The sequence below is a fragment of the Rissa tridactyla genome, chromosome 4, assembly GCF_028500815.1.
Source record: "Rissa tridactyla isolate bRisTri1 chromosome 4, bRisTri1.patW.cur.20221130, whole genome shotgun sequence".
In the NCBI taxonomy this organism is placed as follows: Eukaryota; Metazoa; Chordata; class Aves; order Charadriiformes; family Laridae; genus Rissa; species Rissa tridactyla.
In genome coordinates, this window is record NC_071469.1 from 18,689,420 (window position 1) to 18,707,838 (window position 18,419).

At 54.0% G+C, this 18,419-nt stretch overlaps 1 protein-coding gene across 1 annotated transcript; it reads left to right on the forward strand.

The window, feature by feature from the left end:
- Positions 1–1,969: 1,969 nt before the first annotated feature.
- On the forward strand, positions 1,970–18,329 carry CTSD (cathepsin D). Its single transcript, XM_054198918.1, has 9 exons — positions 1,970–2,214; positions 2,725–2,881; positions 5,248–5,371; positions 7,025–7,143; positions 11,139–11,338; positions 12,464–12,586; positions 13,573–13,717; positions 14,665–14,763; positions 15,449–18,329. Exons 1-9 carry the CDS (start codon positions 2,135–2,137, stop codon positions 15,608–15,610), a joined length of 1,209 nt encoding a protein of 402 aa, XP_054054893.1. The 5' UTR covers positions 1,970–2,134; the 3' UTR covers positions 15,611–18,329.
- The last annotated feature ends 90 nt before the right edge of the window (positions 18,330–18,419 follow it).

Genomic DNA, 18,419 nt, shown 5'->3' on the forward strand with positions numbered 1-18,419 from the left:
GTTTCCCCACCACTTCAAAGAGGAAGGAGGAGGGCTGGTACCTCTCCGGCTCCACTGCCAGCTCTGGGACAGCCGGGAAGAGTGTAGGGAAGCCCCGGGCCTGGCGTCAGGACTACCCCTGTTGTCTGCAAAGCACAGCTGCAGAGGGGTTTAGAGCCCTTGGTGAGGGTGGGTTTGCTTGGCGGGGGGGGACAGCAGTTGGGCCAGGTTATGCCTGACCCACAGGAGCTCGGTGCTGGGGCTGCCGTACCTGGGGAGGGCGTCAAGAGGAGGATACCCCCGAGACAGAGCCCAGGGCAACAGAGATGCCTCCAGAATCGGGCTACAGATGCCGGGGACCAGCCACGCCTTGGCTGAAAGGAGCTGCGTGGGGTTTTGCTGAGTCACACGGTGCCATGGGGCCGGGATGTGCTGAGTCAGGGTCAGCGGTGCTGGCCCTGACCAGGCGCCCACGGGGCAGGAGGGAAGCGGGGGCTGGCCGGCCTCCAGGGAGGCACCGCTGAGCCTGGCCGAACTAACGGGACCCAACAGGCCCAGACAATGCCTCCGGCCATCGCTCCGGAAAACCTCGTCCTGGCGGGTGCCGTGTCCCATGGGGAGGCGGCGGGTTTCCCCATACCCCCGGCTCAACCAAGGGATGGAGATTTGGACAGCCGGTGGAACGAGACACAGCCCAGCGCGGACGTACCCCCTAAAAACACTCGTCACAGAGTGCAGTTGGGGGGCAGCGGGCACAGAGCCGGGGCAGCTGGAGGATGGAAGAGGCTCAGGGAGGGAGGGTGGGGAGGAAATGGCGTGAGCGAGGTGCCAGCAACATGACCCAGCAATTTTCCAGAAGTTGCATGAACATGAAGGAGGCGGGACAGGGACAGGGACCCCGCCACGAAGCCAGGGGTCCCCCACCCCAGCAGAGCCCAGCTTGTCCCATGGCTGCTGCTCTCCCATCGTGAAGGCTGGGCACAAGCAGGAGGAGAAAACAAACACCCTGAGCCCACAGGACTTGGACAGGAAAGTATCTGTAAATCCGATTTTTTAATTTTTTTTTTTCCCCACTGGTCTCGTGGCTCTGTAAGAGCTCGGTCAGGGCAAACTGGGCAGAGATTAGCTCTGCCTGCCATCTCCCAAGCCGGCACGGTGGCACCTCTGAGCCCTGCCGTGACACCCTGGGGTGGCAAAGAGCCCGTCCTGGTGCTCCCCGATGCTCAGCCCTGCGGGGGGACCTCAGGGTCTGTCCGGTGGCCAGTGCCCCCCTGGGCTCTGCCCAGCACCAGCATCAGCCTCGATGGCTGTAGGTGGCCTGGTACCACCATGGTGGCATTTCAAGGGGGGGAACATATGCCTTGGCACTCCCGCTCCCCCCCCAAACAAGCTACAGTTCAGGATGTGCCTGTCTCCCCCCAAAACCCTCAGCCCGCAGGGACAAGTCGCCCCAAACTGGGGTTGTCCTGGGGCCAGGGAGAAGCTGGGGGACTGCTATGGCCCCCCCCGCGGCCGGGGGGTGCAGACATCCCTGTGGGCCCAGCTGCACAATTAGCCCCCACCGGTGACAGGGGGTGGGCAGCGGAGGTCCGCGGGCTTCTAGCAGCCTGGGCCCTCGCCATGCCGGGCTCGGGAGACTGGCTAAGGGGCGGGGGGTGTCCCCCTACCTCCGCAGGGCAGGGAGAAAATCCAGAAAACCTGGAAAGAACAAAAAAAAAAAAAAAAAAACCAACAGAGAGGAAGTTCAAGACACAACAAAAAGCAAGCACGCGCGGCCGGCCGGGCGCCTCGTGATCGATTTAATGGTGTTTATTCCCCTTTTCCCGGAGGCTGAGTCACGGGCCCCGGCGCCGGGGGTCAGGCCCGGGGGTGGGGGGGGGGCGTGGGGCGGCACCCCCGGGCCGGCCCGGCCCCGCACCCCACGCCGGAGCCCCCGCCCCGGCCCGGCCCGGCCCGCCCTCACGTGACGCCGCCGGTTGCAATTTTAGCCCGTCAGCTGACACGAAAAATCCCTGGAGAGGGGCCGCCGCCGCCTACAAAAACAGGGAAGGCGGCCGGGCGCGGCGTCGCGGCCTCCCAGTGGCGGGACCCTCCGGCCTGTGTCGTTCCTTTCCCCCCCTGCCACACACACACAACACACACCGCCATCGCCGCCATGGGGCCCCGCGGCCGCCGCCGCCTCCTCCTCCTCCTGCTGCTGCTCGCCCTGGCGGGGCCCTGCGCAGCCCTCATCAGGTGAGCCGGTGGAGGGGGGGGTCCCTCAGGGTCTGGCTGAGCCCCTCGGTTGCCGGGGGGTTGGGGGGGGGGGGGGGGGCATGGGTCATGCACCCCGGGTGGTGGTGCAGTGGTGGCCTCCGGGCTCTTCTTGCAGTCACCCTCCCTCCGGTGCCGCTCCCCGACCATTGAAGCTGAGGGGAGAAGTGCTGAGACATTCCTCCCCTAGATGGGGGGGTTGGGGCTGATCTGCTGCCCATGGTGGGGGTCTCACCTCGGCTGCTTCTATTCCTGGTGACCTTTGGCAGCTACCAGCCGTGTCCCCCCCCCCCGTTCTGACTTTGGAAAAAGCAATGAGCATGGTGGCACGGCAAGGGGGACCCGGCATGGGGTGCTGGTGGGAGCCCAAATCTCATCTACCCCGTGCTGGTGGGTCCCCTGGTTTTGGTGGAGCTGTGCCGTTCCCCCCTCCTCCCCCACCACCATTTGCAACCCTCCGTTAACAGGTGGGTGTTTGCCCTCCCGTTGCAGGATCCCCCTGACCAAGTTCCCCTCCATGCGGCGGGTCCTGAACGAGGCGGGCAGCGAGATCCCGGACATGAACGCCATCACCCAGCTCCTCAAGTTCAAGCTGGGCTTTGCCGACCTGGCTGAGCCCACTCCAGAGATCCTGAAGAACTACATGGATGTGAGTAGCCCCTCCCTGCCGAACACTCCTCCTTTGCGGCAGACCCCGGTGTCATGCCGGCTGGGTAGCTGTCGCTTCTGGGGGTACCCATCCCGGGTGGTGGCGGGGTGGGGGGGGCATGCGTGTGGAACAGGACACGCCAACCTCCCTCTCTTGGGAGCCACAGCTGGGAAGGTGAAGGAGGGAGAGATGTTGATCCTGTAGGAGAGATTCATGCAGCCTCATGGCTTGGTGGGTGGCTGCTGAAAGTTGCTTCCCATCGTTGCTAAACTAAAAATACTAATACAATAATTATAATATTAAACAATCCACTGCCACCCAAGCAGGAGAGCTTTGCAGCTTCTGTGACCTATTTCCTTTCCCCTTTGTCACTAATTAACAATTGTAAATAGGGGTCTGTTGGCTTGCAGTCCTTCCTAGCATCTTCTGGCCTGTTTGGGCTCTGCTTTCTGCAAGACAGGCTCATAAAAATTACAGTGCACTTGTTGGGGCTTTGGAGCATAAAAGAGCAGGAGGAGAGGGCTTAGGCTGGGCACCGGCTTGCCGTGGGACTGAGGATGCAGGGCCTTTCCTCTTGCTTGCCTTTATCTTCTGCGTGGCCTTGGGAAAAGCCACCCTGCACCTGCACCTTCTTCTCAGCAGCTTAGGGAGCAAAGGGACCTTCATGGTGGAAGCGGTGATAAAAGGAGAAGCCAGATAAAGGACGTGAAGTTTGCCCTTGCCCAGCTACCGGACACTTGTGGGGTTTCCTATTTCTGAGTTCCCCACTGGGTACCCTGACAGCTCTTGACGGGGGAAGGGGGGATATACAAGTGCTGGCTTGCAGAATAAAGCTGGTGCTGGATATTTGGGCATTTATTCAGGATATTCCCTCCCTGCTCCCCTTCCCCAGGGACTCTTGTCACCCAGCCAGCACCTGCCAGGGCTATGCTATGAAGTGCTACCAGTGTTCTAATTGGTGGTGTCGAAAGCCAGGGCGCTGGCGGTTGCTCCACAGCATTGCCTCTTGTGCTTATGGCTCGGGCTGCTGCTCAGGGTAGGACTCTGCACCCTTGTCGCAAAGGGACCAGGCCAACCTGTGATGGGAGATAAGGGAACAATGGTCCCTCCTGGCCTGGCCAAAAACGCTCTTGCTGCTGGAGGAGCTGTTAGGAAGAAAGGCACAGCTTACCCTAGAGTGCCCCGTATGGTCCCCTCAAGCCCCTGGCACCCCTCACGGGAATATGTATGTAATTTATGGGGCCCCTATTCTGTGGATTAGTTTTCAAGCCCCAGCAATAATTACAGAATCACTGGAAGCAAGTGCTGCCTTCCTATTATAGCTAATTGCAATGGTTTATTAATTACTTGGCGAGCAACCCCTGCAAACTAAACGCACAGGAGGTGAGCAGCTTTGATAATCCTGTTTGGGTTTTTTTTATCCCCCCCTCTTAATGAAGTACATGGCGGGGTTTGGAAAGGCCACAGGCTGACTTCCCTTGCTAGGAGCCTTGTCTCTGGGGCTCTGATCTGGCTGTTTGCCAAGCATGACGTGGCTGTGTGCCCCTTTGGGAGGGCTGGGGAAAAATGGGTCTGTCTGGGACTTGCCGAGCATTTCCCATTCATCCTCTCCCACTCTGGATAGAGGGATGCCCTGCGAACATCTCAGCTGCCCATCTCGGGTTTCTTTCAGTCTCAGCAGAGATGCATTCACAGGGCAGAGGAGTATCCATTGGATACCTGCACTACAGGGACTTCTCCCAAATTCTCACCCCACAGCCCTTAAAAACGTCTCTGTCCATGCTGCTGAAGCCCTTTCCTCCCTCCAGCTCCTCCAAAATCTTATAGCACCCGTGACTGAGCATTAGTTTATTCCTCTCCATCCCAGGGGCTCGCCAGCCCGCACCAAAACCCCCAGTGGCTGTACCCGCACCTGCAGTGGGCAGAGCTGCTGCTCAATGCAACTCACAGTTCCTCTGCAAACCTGCCAGCAAAGCAGCTTCCCAGCCAGTTTCAGCTTTTCAATAATGCAGGTGTTTTGCCTGGCTTCCTCCCATCTTCTTGGTCTTCCCTATAGTGAACCACATGCTGGCCTGTAGACCTTCCCCCCTCTGTCTTGTCTCCCTGCCCCGAAAGTCCTCCCCCGCAAACGCCCGTCCTGCTTCTCCCTGACTTATCCTTTTCCCACCCTCTGTAAGGTGTGAACATCAAAGGGGAGCCTCCCTTTCAGAGGAAGAAGGCTGGGAGCCTGTCACTGCCAAAAATGAAAGGAGAGTAGTATCTAAATAAGAATCCGGTCCCTTTTTTTTATTCTAAGATATTTTTTTTCGTGTTTAATCACTTCTTTTAGCCAGCCCCTCTGCTCACAGCTCCTTTCTCCTTTGCAGGCCCAGTATTACGGCGAGATTGGCATCGGGACCCCCCCACAGAAGTTCACCGTTGTCTTTGACACTGGCTCCTCCAATCTCTGGGTGCCATCCGTGCACTGTCACCTTCTGGACATTGCCTGCCGTAAGTGTCACCAGTGACGGCTATAGCTCAGCAGCTTTTCCATCCCTGCCAAATGCAGATCCTGGCATTGCAAGAGGAGAAATTGAGTGAGCAGTGCGAAAGGGCTCGCTAGAGGCTGATGGGCTCTTTAGGGTCAGAGCTGGAAATAGGATTCCAACTTCTTGCATCCAGCCTTTATTAACTCCCTTCCTGTTTTTCCCCCTCCATGTCACCCACACATAGCTTCCCCAACAGCCTCGGCCCTGCAGCTGGGGAGCAGCATCACAGGTTGTGATGTTTCTCCCCAGATTATAGAGTGACGCTGCCGTTGCCCTGTTGCGCAAGGCTGATAAAAAAAAAAAAAAAAATCAGCCTCTTGCCAGATCTGATACAAACTGTCCTAGTTTCTGCTTTATTGCTGCACGGAGCATGTGAGTGCATGTTTATGGATTTATAATTAACAAGAGCCAGGTAGGCACAATGACATGAGAATGTCTTAGGGACTGTAAGGTTTTTTGCTCTGTGGGGTTCCTACACAATAAACCTCCACAGTTGAAGGTGTCAAACCTGGCCATGGCTAAGTGCCGTTTAAAAGCCACCAGCTTTTAAATGCTGCTGCTTAAGCAGAGCAGAGAAACGTGTGGACCCAACAAATACAACCATGGAAGGCAGCCCACAGTGCTCTCCGGGGGTAGGGAGGAAATTCGGACTTCTTGTACAGCCCTGTAGTGCCAAGAGAGGGGCTAGACCTTCTTCTTGCATATGTGAAATGAGATTTAGGAGACTGGTAGGGTGATGAGGTCCAGACTTGGTCTGTCCCAGGATTCCTGATCTCTAGCAGGGAGCTGGTTTCTCAAGGCAGCAGTACAGGAGTTGCTGGGACCAAAGGGCTCATTTTATGAGAATGCAATGAGCCTAACCTGCCAGACTGGGATCCAGACAGCCCAGTATATACGGGAAATCCCTGTATAGCATGTTGGTTTCTGTAGGGCTTGGCTGGTTTGTCCTCAGCTTCTGTCTGCTGGGCTCAATGAGCAGCCGGGGAGCCGGGCTGGCTGAGCTTACCATGCGCCACTGCCCAACTCGTGACTTGGGAGGAATCTGCAGAAGAGGAATCTGCCCAGCCATAAAACCAGGGATATCTTATAGTTCTCAACCCTTCCAAGGGGAAAAGCAGCTTGGACTAGTGAAAAGCCCTTCTCTGCAAATAACTGAATATTTTGAGCCTTTTCTGTGCAAAAAAAAAAAAAACAATGACTGTATAAAAAAAAATTCCATCTAGTCTTCGTAAAAGAAACAGATAAACCCATAAAGTGAAAATGTTCATGCCCAGAGCAGGCTATATTTAAAGGCACCCTGGTTCTGCATGGCACAGGGGGGATGTTTCACTCTGCTGTCTAACACACCCTGACTCACCAGCCACGTAGCCTCTAGGCTTTTAATACCCAGTAGCCAAATCCGATTTAACAGCCAAATTGGATCTGCCCACCTAATTCCCCAGATGATGGAAATGCTTTGTTAAGCAGTCCAGGCCTGGAAAATGCTGGGTTCAGGCCCACCTCTGCATTGTTGAGTGTCTGTCTGGATGAGATGAGTGTCATCGGGTTAGGTATTGGGGAGCCATAGGTATCAAGGAGCACTAATGTCCCTCTGTGTACCTCTTCCTGCCTGCAGTGCTGCACCACAAGTACGATGCCTCTAAATCTAGCACCTATGTGGAGAACGGCACCGAGTTTGCTATCCACTATGGGACAGGGAGCCTCTCTGGGTTCCTCAGCCAGGACACTGTCACGGTGAGTAACAACTGCCCTCGCCCCGAGCTGCCCCAGCCTACTTTCAGTGGAGTGCTTGAAGCTGATTGATTTCAACAGGTCTCCCTTCATGTCCTACTCATGTTGAACATGCTTCACCACCATGTCTCCAAGTGCTTTGAAATGAGGTCGTGGTGATGATGGTGACTGAGGAGGTGATGATGACTGAGGCAGGCAGAGAAGGGGGAAAGTATTAATCAGTAGGCTAGAAGTGTGGACTGCATGTGTGGTGCCCTGCAGACATGGTCTCCAGCCATCCCTCCAACCCTCATCTTCCTGACCCTAGAAATTTCCCAGCTCAAGCGCACACCAGCACCACTGTGCAGGCTGCTGGTGGTGCCCGGTTTGTTCTTGGCTAATATCCACGTGGTAGTGGACGTCCACACAAGCAGCTGCCCAAACAGTGGTCTGAAATGGGCTCTTTGCAGCCCCATGCTAGTCTGGTGTTGAGGGTGGTGCTTATGTTTGCAAAAGCTGTGTAATACCTGGCGGCGTTCCCCAGCAGCATTTGGGGTCCAGTTTGAGGTAGCTGGGTTGCTGGTGGTCGCTTACCATGATTTCCTTTTCGGTGAGCGAAGGGTCAGCTTTCTGCCCTGCAAAGGGCGGGCACCTTTCATGACTACCTCCCAGGTACAGATGCTCATGAGAGTTTGCCAGCTGCTGAAAGTCAGCAGTGCACATGCTCCCAGATTGGTCTCCTGGCAGGGATAAGAGCATGTGTTTGCTTTGGAGGGGGCATGGGGAAACAAAGCAAAAGTTTTGAATAAGCACATAAATCTGGGGATTTGAGGTTTTCCGCGTTGGGTTCGGCTGAAAAGTATTGGCTTACCAATTTCATTGGGATCAAAAGGAAAATATCCAAAAGGAGTCCAAAGTGGATAGCTCATGTGAGGAGCAGTCTTTAGCCTGTCCTTATAGCAGGAAAATTTCAGGCTAGCCTGGAAGCACCAGCCATTGCCTCTGCGCTGCATCCAAAGATGGCAGCAGCTCAGGCTGGGTGCAGGATCCTCTTTGGGGGCGAGGGCTTTTGATGAGCTCGGTGAACCCTGAAAATCAGTGTAGACAAGGTCGTGGGGGAGAGCCGTGGGGGATGCCACAGCTTTGCACCTATGGTTTTGTTCTCCGCTTCCTGCAGCCCACTGAGCTTCGGGACTGTTTCTGTTTTGTTTCATGCCATTTATTTCCTGCATCCCTTGGTTCACTTAGAAACACCCCACCACAAAAAAAAATGCTGCCCATCTGAGCCTTCCTGCAGCTCTTGCCAAATGAAGGCACCCTGCATGTAGCATTAATGGATTGTCTTATGTTAGGTTTACAGAATACAGACAGAGCAGGCAGAGGCATCTGTGTTCGTCCCAGTAATGGAGCGGGGTAGTGAGGCAAACAGCAGACTTTATTGTCCTGTGACAGTGTGGGCTGGTATTAGGCACTTTCTGGCTTAATGCAGGGGGTGAAGTGAGTCAGAAGGAAAATTGCAGCTTTTTCTTTTTTTTGTTTTGTTTGTAATTATCACCCTAATGCCTGCTTGCTAATTAGCTCTCCACTTCCCAGCAGCTCAGAGCAAGGATTTTGTGCCTGAGCCTGTTTGGGAAGTGGGGATGGCTCTTGGCAGGCAGCACTCCTTATAGCATTTCGTTTCTGTCTGGGCAGAAGCAAGAGAAACTTCTTGCATGGAGCCTGAGTAGTGTCACGCTTGCAGTGTGCAGGAGCAGGGGTGACTCAGAGGGTCAGGGACGTTCAGCTTAGACACCAAGATGCTTCTTCTGATGCATAACACCCCCTAGGCAAGCTCCCAGTCGAGTGTAGTCTGGAAATGCAGAAATTGCAATGGCCTTCAGGGTGACCCTCTCTGCCTCGGCCATCCTGATGGGTGGAAGCAGCCACAGCAGCCTGTGGTAGCACTGACATCTGACTGAAAGGCACTGGTTGGCAGGTGGCCCAGAGTCCCTCAGCCCTGAATTTTTTTTGGAGAGGGTAATGAGCTCATGTTGAGCATCCTCTGTCTTTCTGTGGAGGAACGATGCCCTGTAGCACCACACTCCCCAGTGGTGTTTGCTCTCCAAAGAGCAGTGAATTCAGCCAGCCCTCTGCTGCTTGAGCATCTCATCCCTTTATCACAGCCCAACCTTGGGATGTCCTTCAAGGACAGCAGAGGGAACATCGCTGGCTGTGGGGCACAGTGTCTCTCCTGGGGCTGCAGTGCAGATATGCTGTGCAGGAGATGCCCCTCCTCACCTCTCCCCTGTGCCTCTGCAGAGGGGAGCCCTGGTGACAAGCGGTGCCATGGAGGCTCTTGTCTCCAGTCTGCCTTAACCGTTGGTCACTTGCCCCCTTCGCTGAGGCTGCTAACAAGGAGGCCAGGTGAGCTCCAGGGTGCTGACAGCACTCTGCAAAGCACTGGAGGGTGGCTACTATGCAGCCATCCACTACTAATGATTTTCAGTCACTCCATGTCTGGGCGAGGGCCAGCTGAGGGACAGCTACAAAGGATGTGTCTGTCACCTGGCGCCAGCGCTCTGCTAAAGATGCTTTTTGGTTCCAGTCCTACTGAGGACCAAGCCCAGGCAGGGTCTGCTGAGACCCCCACCACTGGGCAGCTGTTTGCCTCCCTCTTGGGATGTGCAAGCTTGGCAATATTCAAGGAAACCTGGCAGCCACTTTTTCAGTCCATTGCATTTTACTTTTTTTTCCTAAGTGGAAGCTTTTATTGAACTTTCTGAGCTTCTGCAGGACCAGCTGTGCTGAGTGGTGGAGCGGTGGCTTTTGTAAACCTGCAGCATACAACTGGAGCACTCGCCATGTGCTGGTGAGCGGATGCATTGCTGCGAGCTCTTTGCCCCACATCCTGCCCTGTGGCTTTTAGCTTTTGCAAGGCTCGATTGCCCTTTCCTAGTGCAAGCCTCTGATACCATTAAAGGCAGCACCTCCCATGCCAGCCTTGCACTAACCCTGGGGGGATATTAGTAATTTAAAGGGATCGTTATCTGCCATCAGGTAGGAGAGGCCAGCTTTTCAGTCCAGCCTGGTTCACTACAGGGCTGCTAGCTGGAGGCTGAGAGGTTGAAATCGTCCTAGCACAGATACTAAAATTGCCTGTGGTCAGCCAGAAGCTCAGAAACCTCCTGAACTGCTAGAGCCAGGAGCCAGCAGAGCGATCCTGTGTTCTGCAATCTCCTTTTCAGGGATCTGCCTTTGTGGGGCGTTTCAGCTTTCCAGCGGGGAATGCCAGTCCTTCTTATGGCTGGCAAGAGGTGACCTTTGAATTCACAGTATTCTGCTTGCTATTTTCATGCTTCGAGCTCAACCTCGCTTTCCTGGCTGGGTCTTCTCCCCTCCCATGGGAGATCTTGGTGGGCTGGTAGCTCTTCTGGGAATGCACCAATATCCTGGGGGTGTTCCTTATATAGGGGAAATCAGAGGGGTCGCTGGCAGAAGTGAGAGGGATTTGTGCTCCCAACTGGGGATGAGTGCAGCAGCCGGGAAGGTAGGACGCAGAGGTGACTTAGAAGATGTGCAGAGTGGGGAAGAGAATTAAAGGCACAGCAGAAGAGCTGCTTGGACTGGGAGGAAAGGATGAAGTAGGCAATAGGGGAAGGGATATAGCGGGGACAAAGTGATATAGGAGCTGCAAAGTGGTGTGGCGAGTGCCGAGACCCAGCAAAAACCTGGAGGTGCTGTGTGGGGTGGGCAAAGAGCAAAAGGGGGCTTCTGTCCGCAGGGGGTGCACTGTGCTTTGCAGGGACTCAGGAGGTGCCACTGTGCAGCTAGTGTGGCCTGTCACCCCTCCCCCCCGAGGAGAGTGGCACATGGGTATCTGGTTTCTGCAGCTGCTTACGTATTCAAGAGTGAAAGCAGGCAGGAGTGTGGCAGCACGTTGAGGGACGTGCTACAGCCTATGTTCAGCGAGATCCTGTTTCTACCTTGGTCCCCTGAGTCAGTTTTCTTTACAATGCTTTTCCCTTCCCATTTCCTGTCAGCTTGGTAACTTAAAAATCAAGAACCAGATCTTTGGGGAGGCCGTGAAGCAGCCAGGCATCACCTTCATCGCTGCCAAGTTCGATGGCATCCTGGGCATGGCGTTCCCGAGGATCTCTGTGGATAAGGTCACCCCTTTCTTTGATAACATCATGCAACAGAAGCTGATTGAGAAAAACATCTTCTCCTTCTACTTGAACAGGTAGTGTTGGGTTTGGTGGTGCACCTCTCGTTGCAAGGACAAGCCCAGCTAGGCATTTCTCTGTCTTCCCATAACACCTCTTGCCATGTGTCAGTTTACACCCTGGCCAGCACCACTGGGGAGGTCTCAGCAGGGTCTCCCTGGTGGAGCAGTCAGGCCAAAATCTCTCCTGTTTGCTGCTTTGAAGTAAGAAGTAGAAATGCAGCCATTTTACTGATAAAAGCTGGGTAGATCTGCTACTGGGTTTCTTAACTGATGAAGAGACAGAGGACGTTTCCAGAGGAAAGAGAAGCAAAAATAAACAGGGCTGTGATCATGAGATTGCACGCTACTAGTGCAGTCCGTGTTAGGGGGTTAAACACAGCCCCAGTCTGTTGCCAAAATCTACGAGCAACATGGTCACCACCATGTGACCTCCCAGGCAAGCATACCCCAAACCTATGACGGGGCTAACATTCCCTCAGCCCCAGGGAAATCCTCTTGCGTGGCTCCCAGCACCTTCCTACCCATTGCTGCTCCCCCGAGGACAGCCCATCGTCCTCCTGGCACCCCAAGGGGGGCTCTGAACTACTTCAGCCCAAAAAAGTAGCATGCCGGGTGTGTGGAGGGCAGAGAAGGCTGCTGCTAGCCGCTCAAGCACCCGCCCTCCCCCATCACCATATTTCTTCCCATCTGCTCAACAGTGAGCTTTTATCTGTAACCTTGAGGATTCGGCTCTCAGGCTGCTGGCTGGCATGGAGTTCGGTATAGATAACCTAATATGGCATCAGCCATGTTCAGCCTTGCACGGATGCTTGTTAGAAGGCGATTATTCAGGGGGTGCCTCCACTAGTGTTCAGTTCCCCTTCTCTGCAGCAAGCTTCTCCAGGTGTCTATGTGAAAGCACAAGGCAAAAAGCTGCAGGATGCTTCAGCTGGGACAAAATATTCCCATTTCCCCACCCCAGCTTATCTCACGGTATCTGTCCTTACACTGACATATTATATCATGATGTTAGTTGTCTGTCTCCAACGCTGTTAATGGCATGCTTCACCCCCAAGTACCCTGGTGTGTGTTTTGGGGGCATGCAGGGCAGGTATGTTCTCGCTCTGCACCTGATATTCATGGGTTTGGGTTATTTTTCAGAGACCCCACTGCTCAGCCTGGCGGCGAGCTGCTCCTGGGGGGGACTGACCCCAAGTATTACAGCGGCGACTTCAGCTGGGTCAACGTCACACGCAAGGCCTACTGGCAGGTCCACATGGATGCGTAAGTGCTCCTTCCACCCAACTACCTGCATGGGGATATGTGCACAGACAGCTCACACCTGGGGCTGGGCTGAGACCCTCCCCAAAAAGAAATCATCCTCTTTCTCTGCAACACATCCACGCTAAAAGAAAGCAGATGAAAATCTCACCCTAAGGTTGGGTCATTTGTTGCTGGAAGGGGAGCAGAGGCAGAAAACAGCAGGAGATGTTCTGCAAAATCCTTTCCTCTTGTTTACAGTTTGGCCCCTGAAAACACCTGCTGCGCCCTTGCCAAGCGGGGAAAAAAGCTAGTGTGTCCTCCTTGCAGGCAGGGCGAGCGCTATGGATTAAACCCTGGCTTTGCTCAGCTCTCAGCAGTGCAAGAGTGGCTCACTTGCACACAGCTCCAGAGGAGCAGGATGAGGCCCCAGGAAGCCAGCCCTTGACTGAAGGGCACGGTGCAGCAATCAGTGTGCATTGTTGGAGGCGGAGGGGAGGAGAGCAGGCTGAGCTGCCGGTCCGCCAGCCCTGTAGTCTATTCTGAGCTCTCCCACGTGATGGGAACTTAAAAGCGGCCTGTGATCAGAGTGTGTGTCCTTTTCCTGGGGATTGTATCGCTCCCCAGCGCAGAGTTTAGTTCTCATCTTCCCCCAGCCCTGCCACGTTGGCAAAGTGTGGCAAACCCTTGTCTGGAAGGCTTTATCTGTCTGCACCGCTGTGAAATGTGATGCGGGTGAGGAAGCCAAGCAGCTCCTCTCGTCTTTTCAACCCTTTCCTTGCTCATGACCCCCTCAGCCATCACACCACCCCTTTAAGCCTTTGGTTTTTGCAGTAGCATGGGTCATACAAGTCCCTAATGCATCGCCTTTAGCTTGCTCATGTGCCTGTTAGTCACAGTGTTTAGAAGGTAGGGTATGCCGGCAGCAGTCAGCTCTTTGCCTTCTGCTCCCTGCAGCCTTTGCTGGGAGGCCCCTAATAGTTGTCTTCTGCCTGGGCATCTCTCCTCAGGGTGGACGTTGCCAATGGGCTGACTCTGTGCAAAGGGGGCTGCGAGGCCATCGTAGACACGGGAACCTCACTCATTACTGGCCCCACCAAGGAAGTGAAGGAGCTGCAGACAGCCATCGGTGCAAAACCACTCATCAAAGGCCAGGTGAGGCCAGACTGGGAAAGCAGGAGTCCATGGCCATTGTGGCATCCACACTGATGCCCTGCTTTGCACCCAGATATTTCTAGAGACCCTCGTCTTCTGCTCCCTTTGCTCTCCATTCTCAGGCTGTGCTGCCAGAAAAGCCTGCAGCATAGCAGGGACCCCTCTGTCTTTTGACCCTGGGTAGCATTCAATGCCCTGCTTGTGCTCTTGGTAGAGGGCTCAGTCCCATGAACTTTTGGAGGCTTTGGGTCATCTGTGCCACCTGCCTCTGGGAGGCAGAGGGGAAGAGGTGCAAGTTGCATCTGAGGACAAGGATTCACGTTAATGTGAATTAATACATTTAATGCAAATTACAGTCCTTCCCTGCCAAGCTTTAAACCATCTTAGCTAATCTCGCAAGGTCATCTCTCCTTCCTGAAATCGCAGAGGAACAGGGATTGTAAGGACCCTCTAAGAAGGATGCTGTGCTCTGAAACCCCTCCCAAATCACAGAGCCCTGAGCACTTGCAGGGCTTTTCTGCAGTGCGGGGAGACCCCGTGCTGCAGCAACAGCTGTCTTAGACTTGCCACCCTCCCTAAGACTCACCAGTGTTCATTAAACCAGCTTTGTCTGTTCATCACACGGCGAGTTCCTGTGTGTGTCTCCAGGCTGTATCAAACCAAGTCTTCCCTTCCTGTGGCAGAGGAAAGACCCCAGCCCTGCTGCTTCGGGTGCTGTACCCTGGGGCTCAGCAGAGCTGAAAGCTGAAACCATCCTTTGGCTCCAAAATCCTACAACCCTCTGGCCCCTCAGCCCGCTAACCTCAGCTCAAGCCTCTTCTGCACCCTGAGATAAGCAGTTCTTGGTGAAGACCACAGCAAAGATGTGGTTGAGCCCGGGGGGAGACCATGTCCTTTCGTGAGGGCATGGGAGCTGCCATCTAAAGCCTTCACTGTTTCTCTTCCAGTATGTGATCCCCTGTGATAAGGTGTCATCTCTGCCTGTCGTCACGCTAACGCTAGGAGGGAAGCCCTACCAGCTTACTGGAGAACAGTATGTCTTCAAGGTGCGTCCAGGCAGGTTTTGACAGCCCTAGGCTTCTCCCCCAAGGCCTAACTCTTGCCTTTGCCACACAAACCTCAACCCTGAAGTCCAAAATGCAAAAGTAAGGCTGGAGCTAGCACCTGGGGGGGAAGAGTCTGAAGGATTGGGGTGACGGGGTGGTGGTGCTGGCTGATGCACCCAGGCAACCTCACCAAAGTCCTGCAGGAACAAACCCCCCCGGCATGATGCTCATGAGGGATAGCAGGATGGGAGAGAAAGGGCAGGCAGGATGTTGCATTGCTTTCTACAAACATCTTGCCCTTTTCTGCTGGATTCTGGTGCCATGATGCCAGTCTTGCCATAGCGGTGGCCACCAGCCTGGCATTTAAGCTATCAGAGTGAATTTGCAGGGACCATCTTGTACAGAATTACAGAATTTCAAAGACAGCTCTAATTCCCCTCGCGGGCTGGGAGGTTTATGGGCATGTGCAGCTTTACTTGATGTTTTGCTGCGTAAGGGCTCTGGGAGGGGGGAGCTGGGTTTAGAGCCATGGGAGCAGTGGGTTGGGAGCTACTTTTGCAAGCTATGGATTGCAGGCTGGGAGAGGCTGAAGCGCAGCCAGCATCGGCAGATGTTATTGCCAGGCCTGCGAGGTTGAGGGAAGGGCAGGACCTCCTCAAACTGAAGCTCTTGCTCTTCCCTTTAGGTTTCTGTACAAGGAGAGACCATCTGCCTGAGTGGCTTTTCAGGCCTGGACGTCCCACCCCCTGGGGGCCCACTCTGGATCCTGGGAGATGTCTTCATTGGTCCCTACTACACCGTCTTTGACCGTGATAATGACTCTGTTGGCTTTGCCAAATGTGTCTAAGCGCCTGATCCCTGCTGCCTCTGCCACACACACACACTTACACACATGCACAGGAGCCATACAGAAGGATTAGAAATCCAGTGAGTGGAAAGGAAAAAAAAAATGAAAAAGAAAGAAATGGAACTAGATTTAAAATTATATGGAAAATAGTCATTAGTTCCCTGCTAGCTACTTTTTCCCCTCTGTTGAATAAGTGGTGCTGGGACGTCTCTAGTTGACAACTCCAGCTGGAGTAGCCCCTTGCTTTACTGCTAGGTCTTCCAGTATTTGTTTTTTAAGAATGATTCTCAGAGCTGAAAAAGGCTCTCTCACGTCTCCCAGCCCTGCTTTCCTTCTTGGGGGGAGCAGTTGGCTGGAGCCAGCGCCCGGCTCCTCTGTTCCTGCAGAGAAGCTCTGCGGCTGCTGTTGGGTTTGGGCTTCTGCACTGGGGCAGAGGGACAGGGAAGGCTGTCCAGCATGTTATTTGCTACTTCTTGCTTTTTCACTGATAAAGTGGGTGAGTAGGAGGTGGGGGAGAGTCCATCTTCATCACCCCTTCACGATGGGTTGAGGCAGTGACCAGTAGGTCATTTCTCAATGGGTTTGTGCTGGCTTGGTCCTAAGAGAGCACATCCTGGGCTGGAGTGATGGGGGGGTTGCGGTAGCGTGCCCAAGGGTAGAGTTGCAGAGCCTGAGGGCTCTGGTGGTGTATTTTTGTGTAGTGATGGCACTAGTGAGAGAGCTGGAGGCATGATGCCCATGTGCCTGACCTAACAGGGCAGTGATTTGTAGGGGAGCTCCAGCCAGTGGGACTCTTCAGGGAGTATGAATGTAAAGGGGGTCAAGATAGGATGTAATAGAGGTCACTTGAATTCATGGCCATGAAGGCCCAGCTTTTTGCTGGGCAAAGTCATTTGACACAGGTTCTTGAGTTTGGTGAACTTCTCCCAGCTTCGCCAAACCACAAATCTTCCCAGCTTCTTCCGCGCTTAGCGAGTTGAGAATGTTTCCTAAAGCAACTAAGTGATCTAGAAGCTGAAATCACACTGGTAAAATCTGTAGATGTTTGTCAGCCACTTAAGACCATTTGGAAACATTCACAGCATTTTGAACTGCCCAAAACTCAAGAAGTTGGCAGAGCCAGCAAGCCTCCCAGGCAGGAGGGTGCCATGGCAGCTTCTGGACTTGCATTCGCTTTCCCTGATGCCCCATTGTGAAACCCAACTGTCTCTAACACCCTCCTTACCTTCTTTCCACCTTACTAATGCTGGTGAGAGCTCTGTTCGTGTCCACCCTGTGTTGCAGATGGAGTGAAGCACAATCCTGCTTTGGAGAGGTTGTAGCTGTTCTAGCTGTGTTTGCAGATCCTCCTGGAGAGCCAAGATCTGTGCACGTGAAGCTGCTTACTTCACTAGGCTGGCGTCAGTAGGCAAACGCTGGTGGAGCTAGGAGGACCATAAAGTGAGTTTTAAGCAGTACTGGAAAGCAGAGGAGAGTTTGCGAAGAATCCCAGCCTGTGCTGGGAGTAAAAGTCTCTCTGCTTTCCTGGTGTGCTGGATCAGGTCCTGAAGTTAGGGAGCAGTAGCGGGTGAGGGGCAAAGCTAAGGGGGGGAAGAGGACCAGATCAGCACTGACTGTGACCCCAGATCAGGCGAAATGGGTAGTAAAATCCTAGTTCCCCAAAATTCACTGATAATCCTGTCAGCAGTACTGGTGGGGCCAAGGAAGTTCCTGAGAAAGGTCCTTGGGCAGTAGGTGAATAGGTGGTTATGCCCAGTGAAATGCATATACATCATCCCCAATATTGAATTCGCCAGTAACGTGAGAGGCAAGGGTGGGGAAGAGGTCCCCACGTGAGCTGTGGGAGGACAGTGAGTGTGTAGCCTGCAGATGTCCCCTGTCCCCACGTGCTGCAGCTGATCAGTTGGGCTTTATGACCATGCCTCGGAGGAGTCCGGCATGGGCAGTGGGGACAGGCCTGGGCACACTTCTGATGCGTGTATTGTCCCCTGCAACCCTGGATGCAACAAATGCTGCTCCCAAAGCTTGCTTCTGCCTGCTCATAGTCTTCACCTGCAACGCTGCATCTGGACACCTAAGGACATCTGTTGCAGACTGGCTAGAGAACAGTGTTAACAAAAGAAAAAAAAAATCATCAATAGGTACTCCAAAATCAGCAGATATTCAGCACCTCTCCGGAGAGCCCTGGTTTCACACCAATTAAGTGCTCAGAGCTCCTCCCAGTCCTGCTACGTTGTTTCCCAGATGCAGGGACAGCACCCCGGGTACCCACTAATCAGACCTGATGCAGGGGCGGAAGCCTGATGTGGAGCTGGTGGTGGGTTTTGAATGTCTTTGGCATCAGATTTAAGCAGGACGTGCAGCACAGCCCCAGAAGAACGCGTCGGGCTGCAGTTCTGCTGGGTGTTGCAATGCCTTATGCTGTCTGTGTCATAGCCTAAGGCTGGGCTCATGTCTGTCCTCAGGCAGGCAGGAGGCTGCTGCCTCGGGAAAGAGCACAGCCCGGAATGATGCCCTGGGTGACATACCTTAGGACAGGCTGGAGGAGCGGTTCATCGTAGTCTTCCCTGAATGGGTCTCCTCCCCTTGTTCTTTTAGTTGCATTTTTAAACCAAACTCTAACTGTGTGACTGTTGGGTTTTTTTTAATCTAATTTGCTGTCAGAATTACTGTCTCATCATAGAAAATTGAAAACAAAATACAGTATTTCCCCCCTTAATTCTGAGAGTAGTCGTTCCTTTGAGATGCCAAACTCTCTGAGTGTCTAGAGCCTGTGTCTCCCTGACTTGCTGGCCCAGTATGTCTCGGC

Bases quoted from the DNA above. Each gene is read 5' to 3' on its own strand.
- CTSD (XM_054198918.1), top strand. From the start codon at position 2,135: ATGGGGCCCCGCGGCCGCCGCCGCCTCCTCCTCCTCCTGCTGCTGCTC. The intron at 2,882-5,247 runs GTGAGTAGCCCC...TCTCCTTTGCAG, and splicing joins TCCTGAAGAACTACATGGAT to GCCCAGTATTACGGCGAGAT. The intron at 11,339-12,463 runs GTAGTGTTGGGT...GTTATTTTTCAG, and splicing joins TTCTCCTTCTACTTGAACAG to AGACCCCACTGCTCAGCCTG.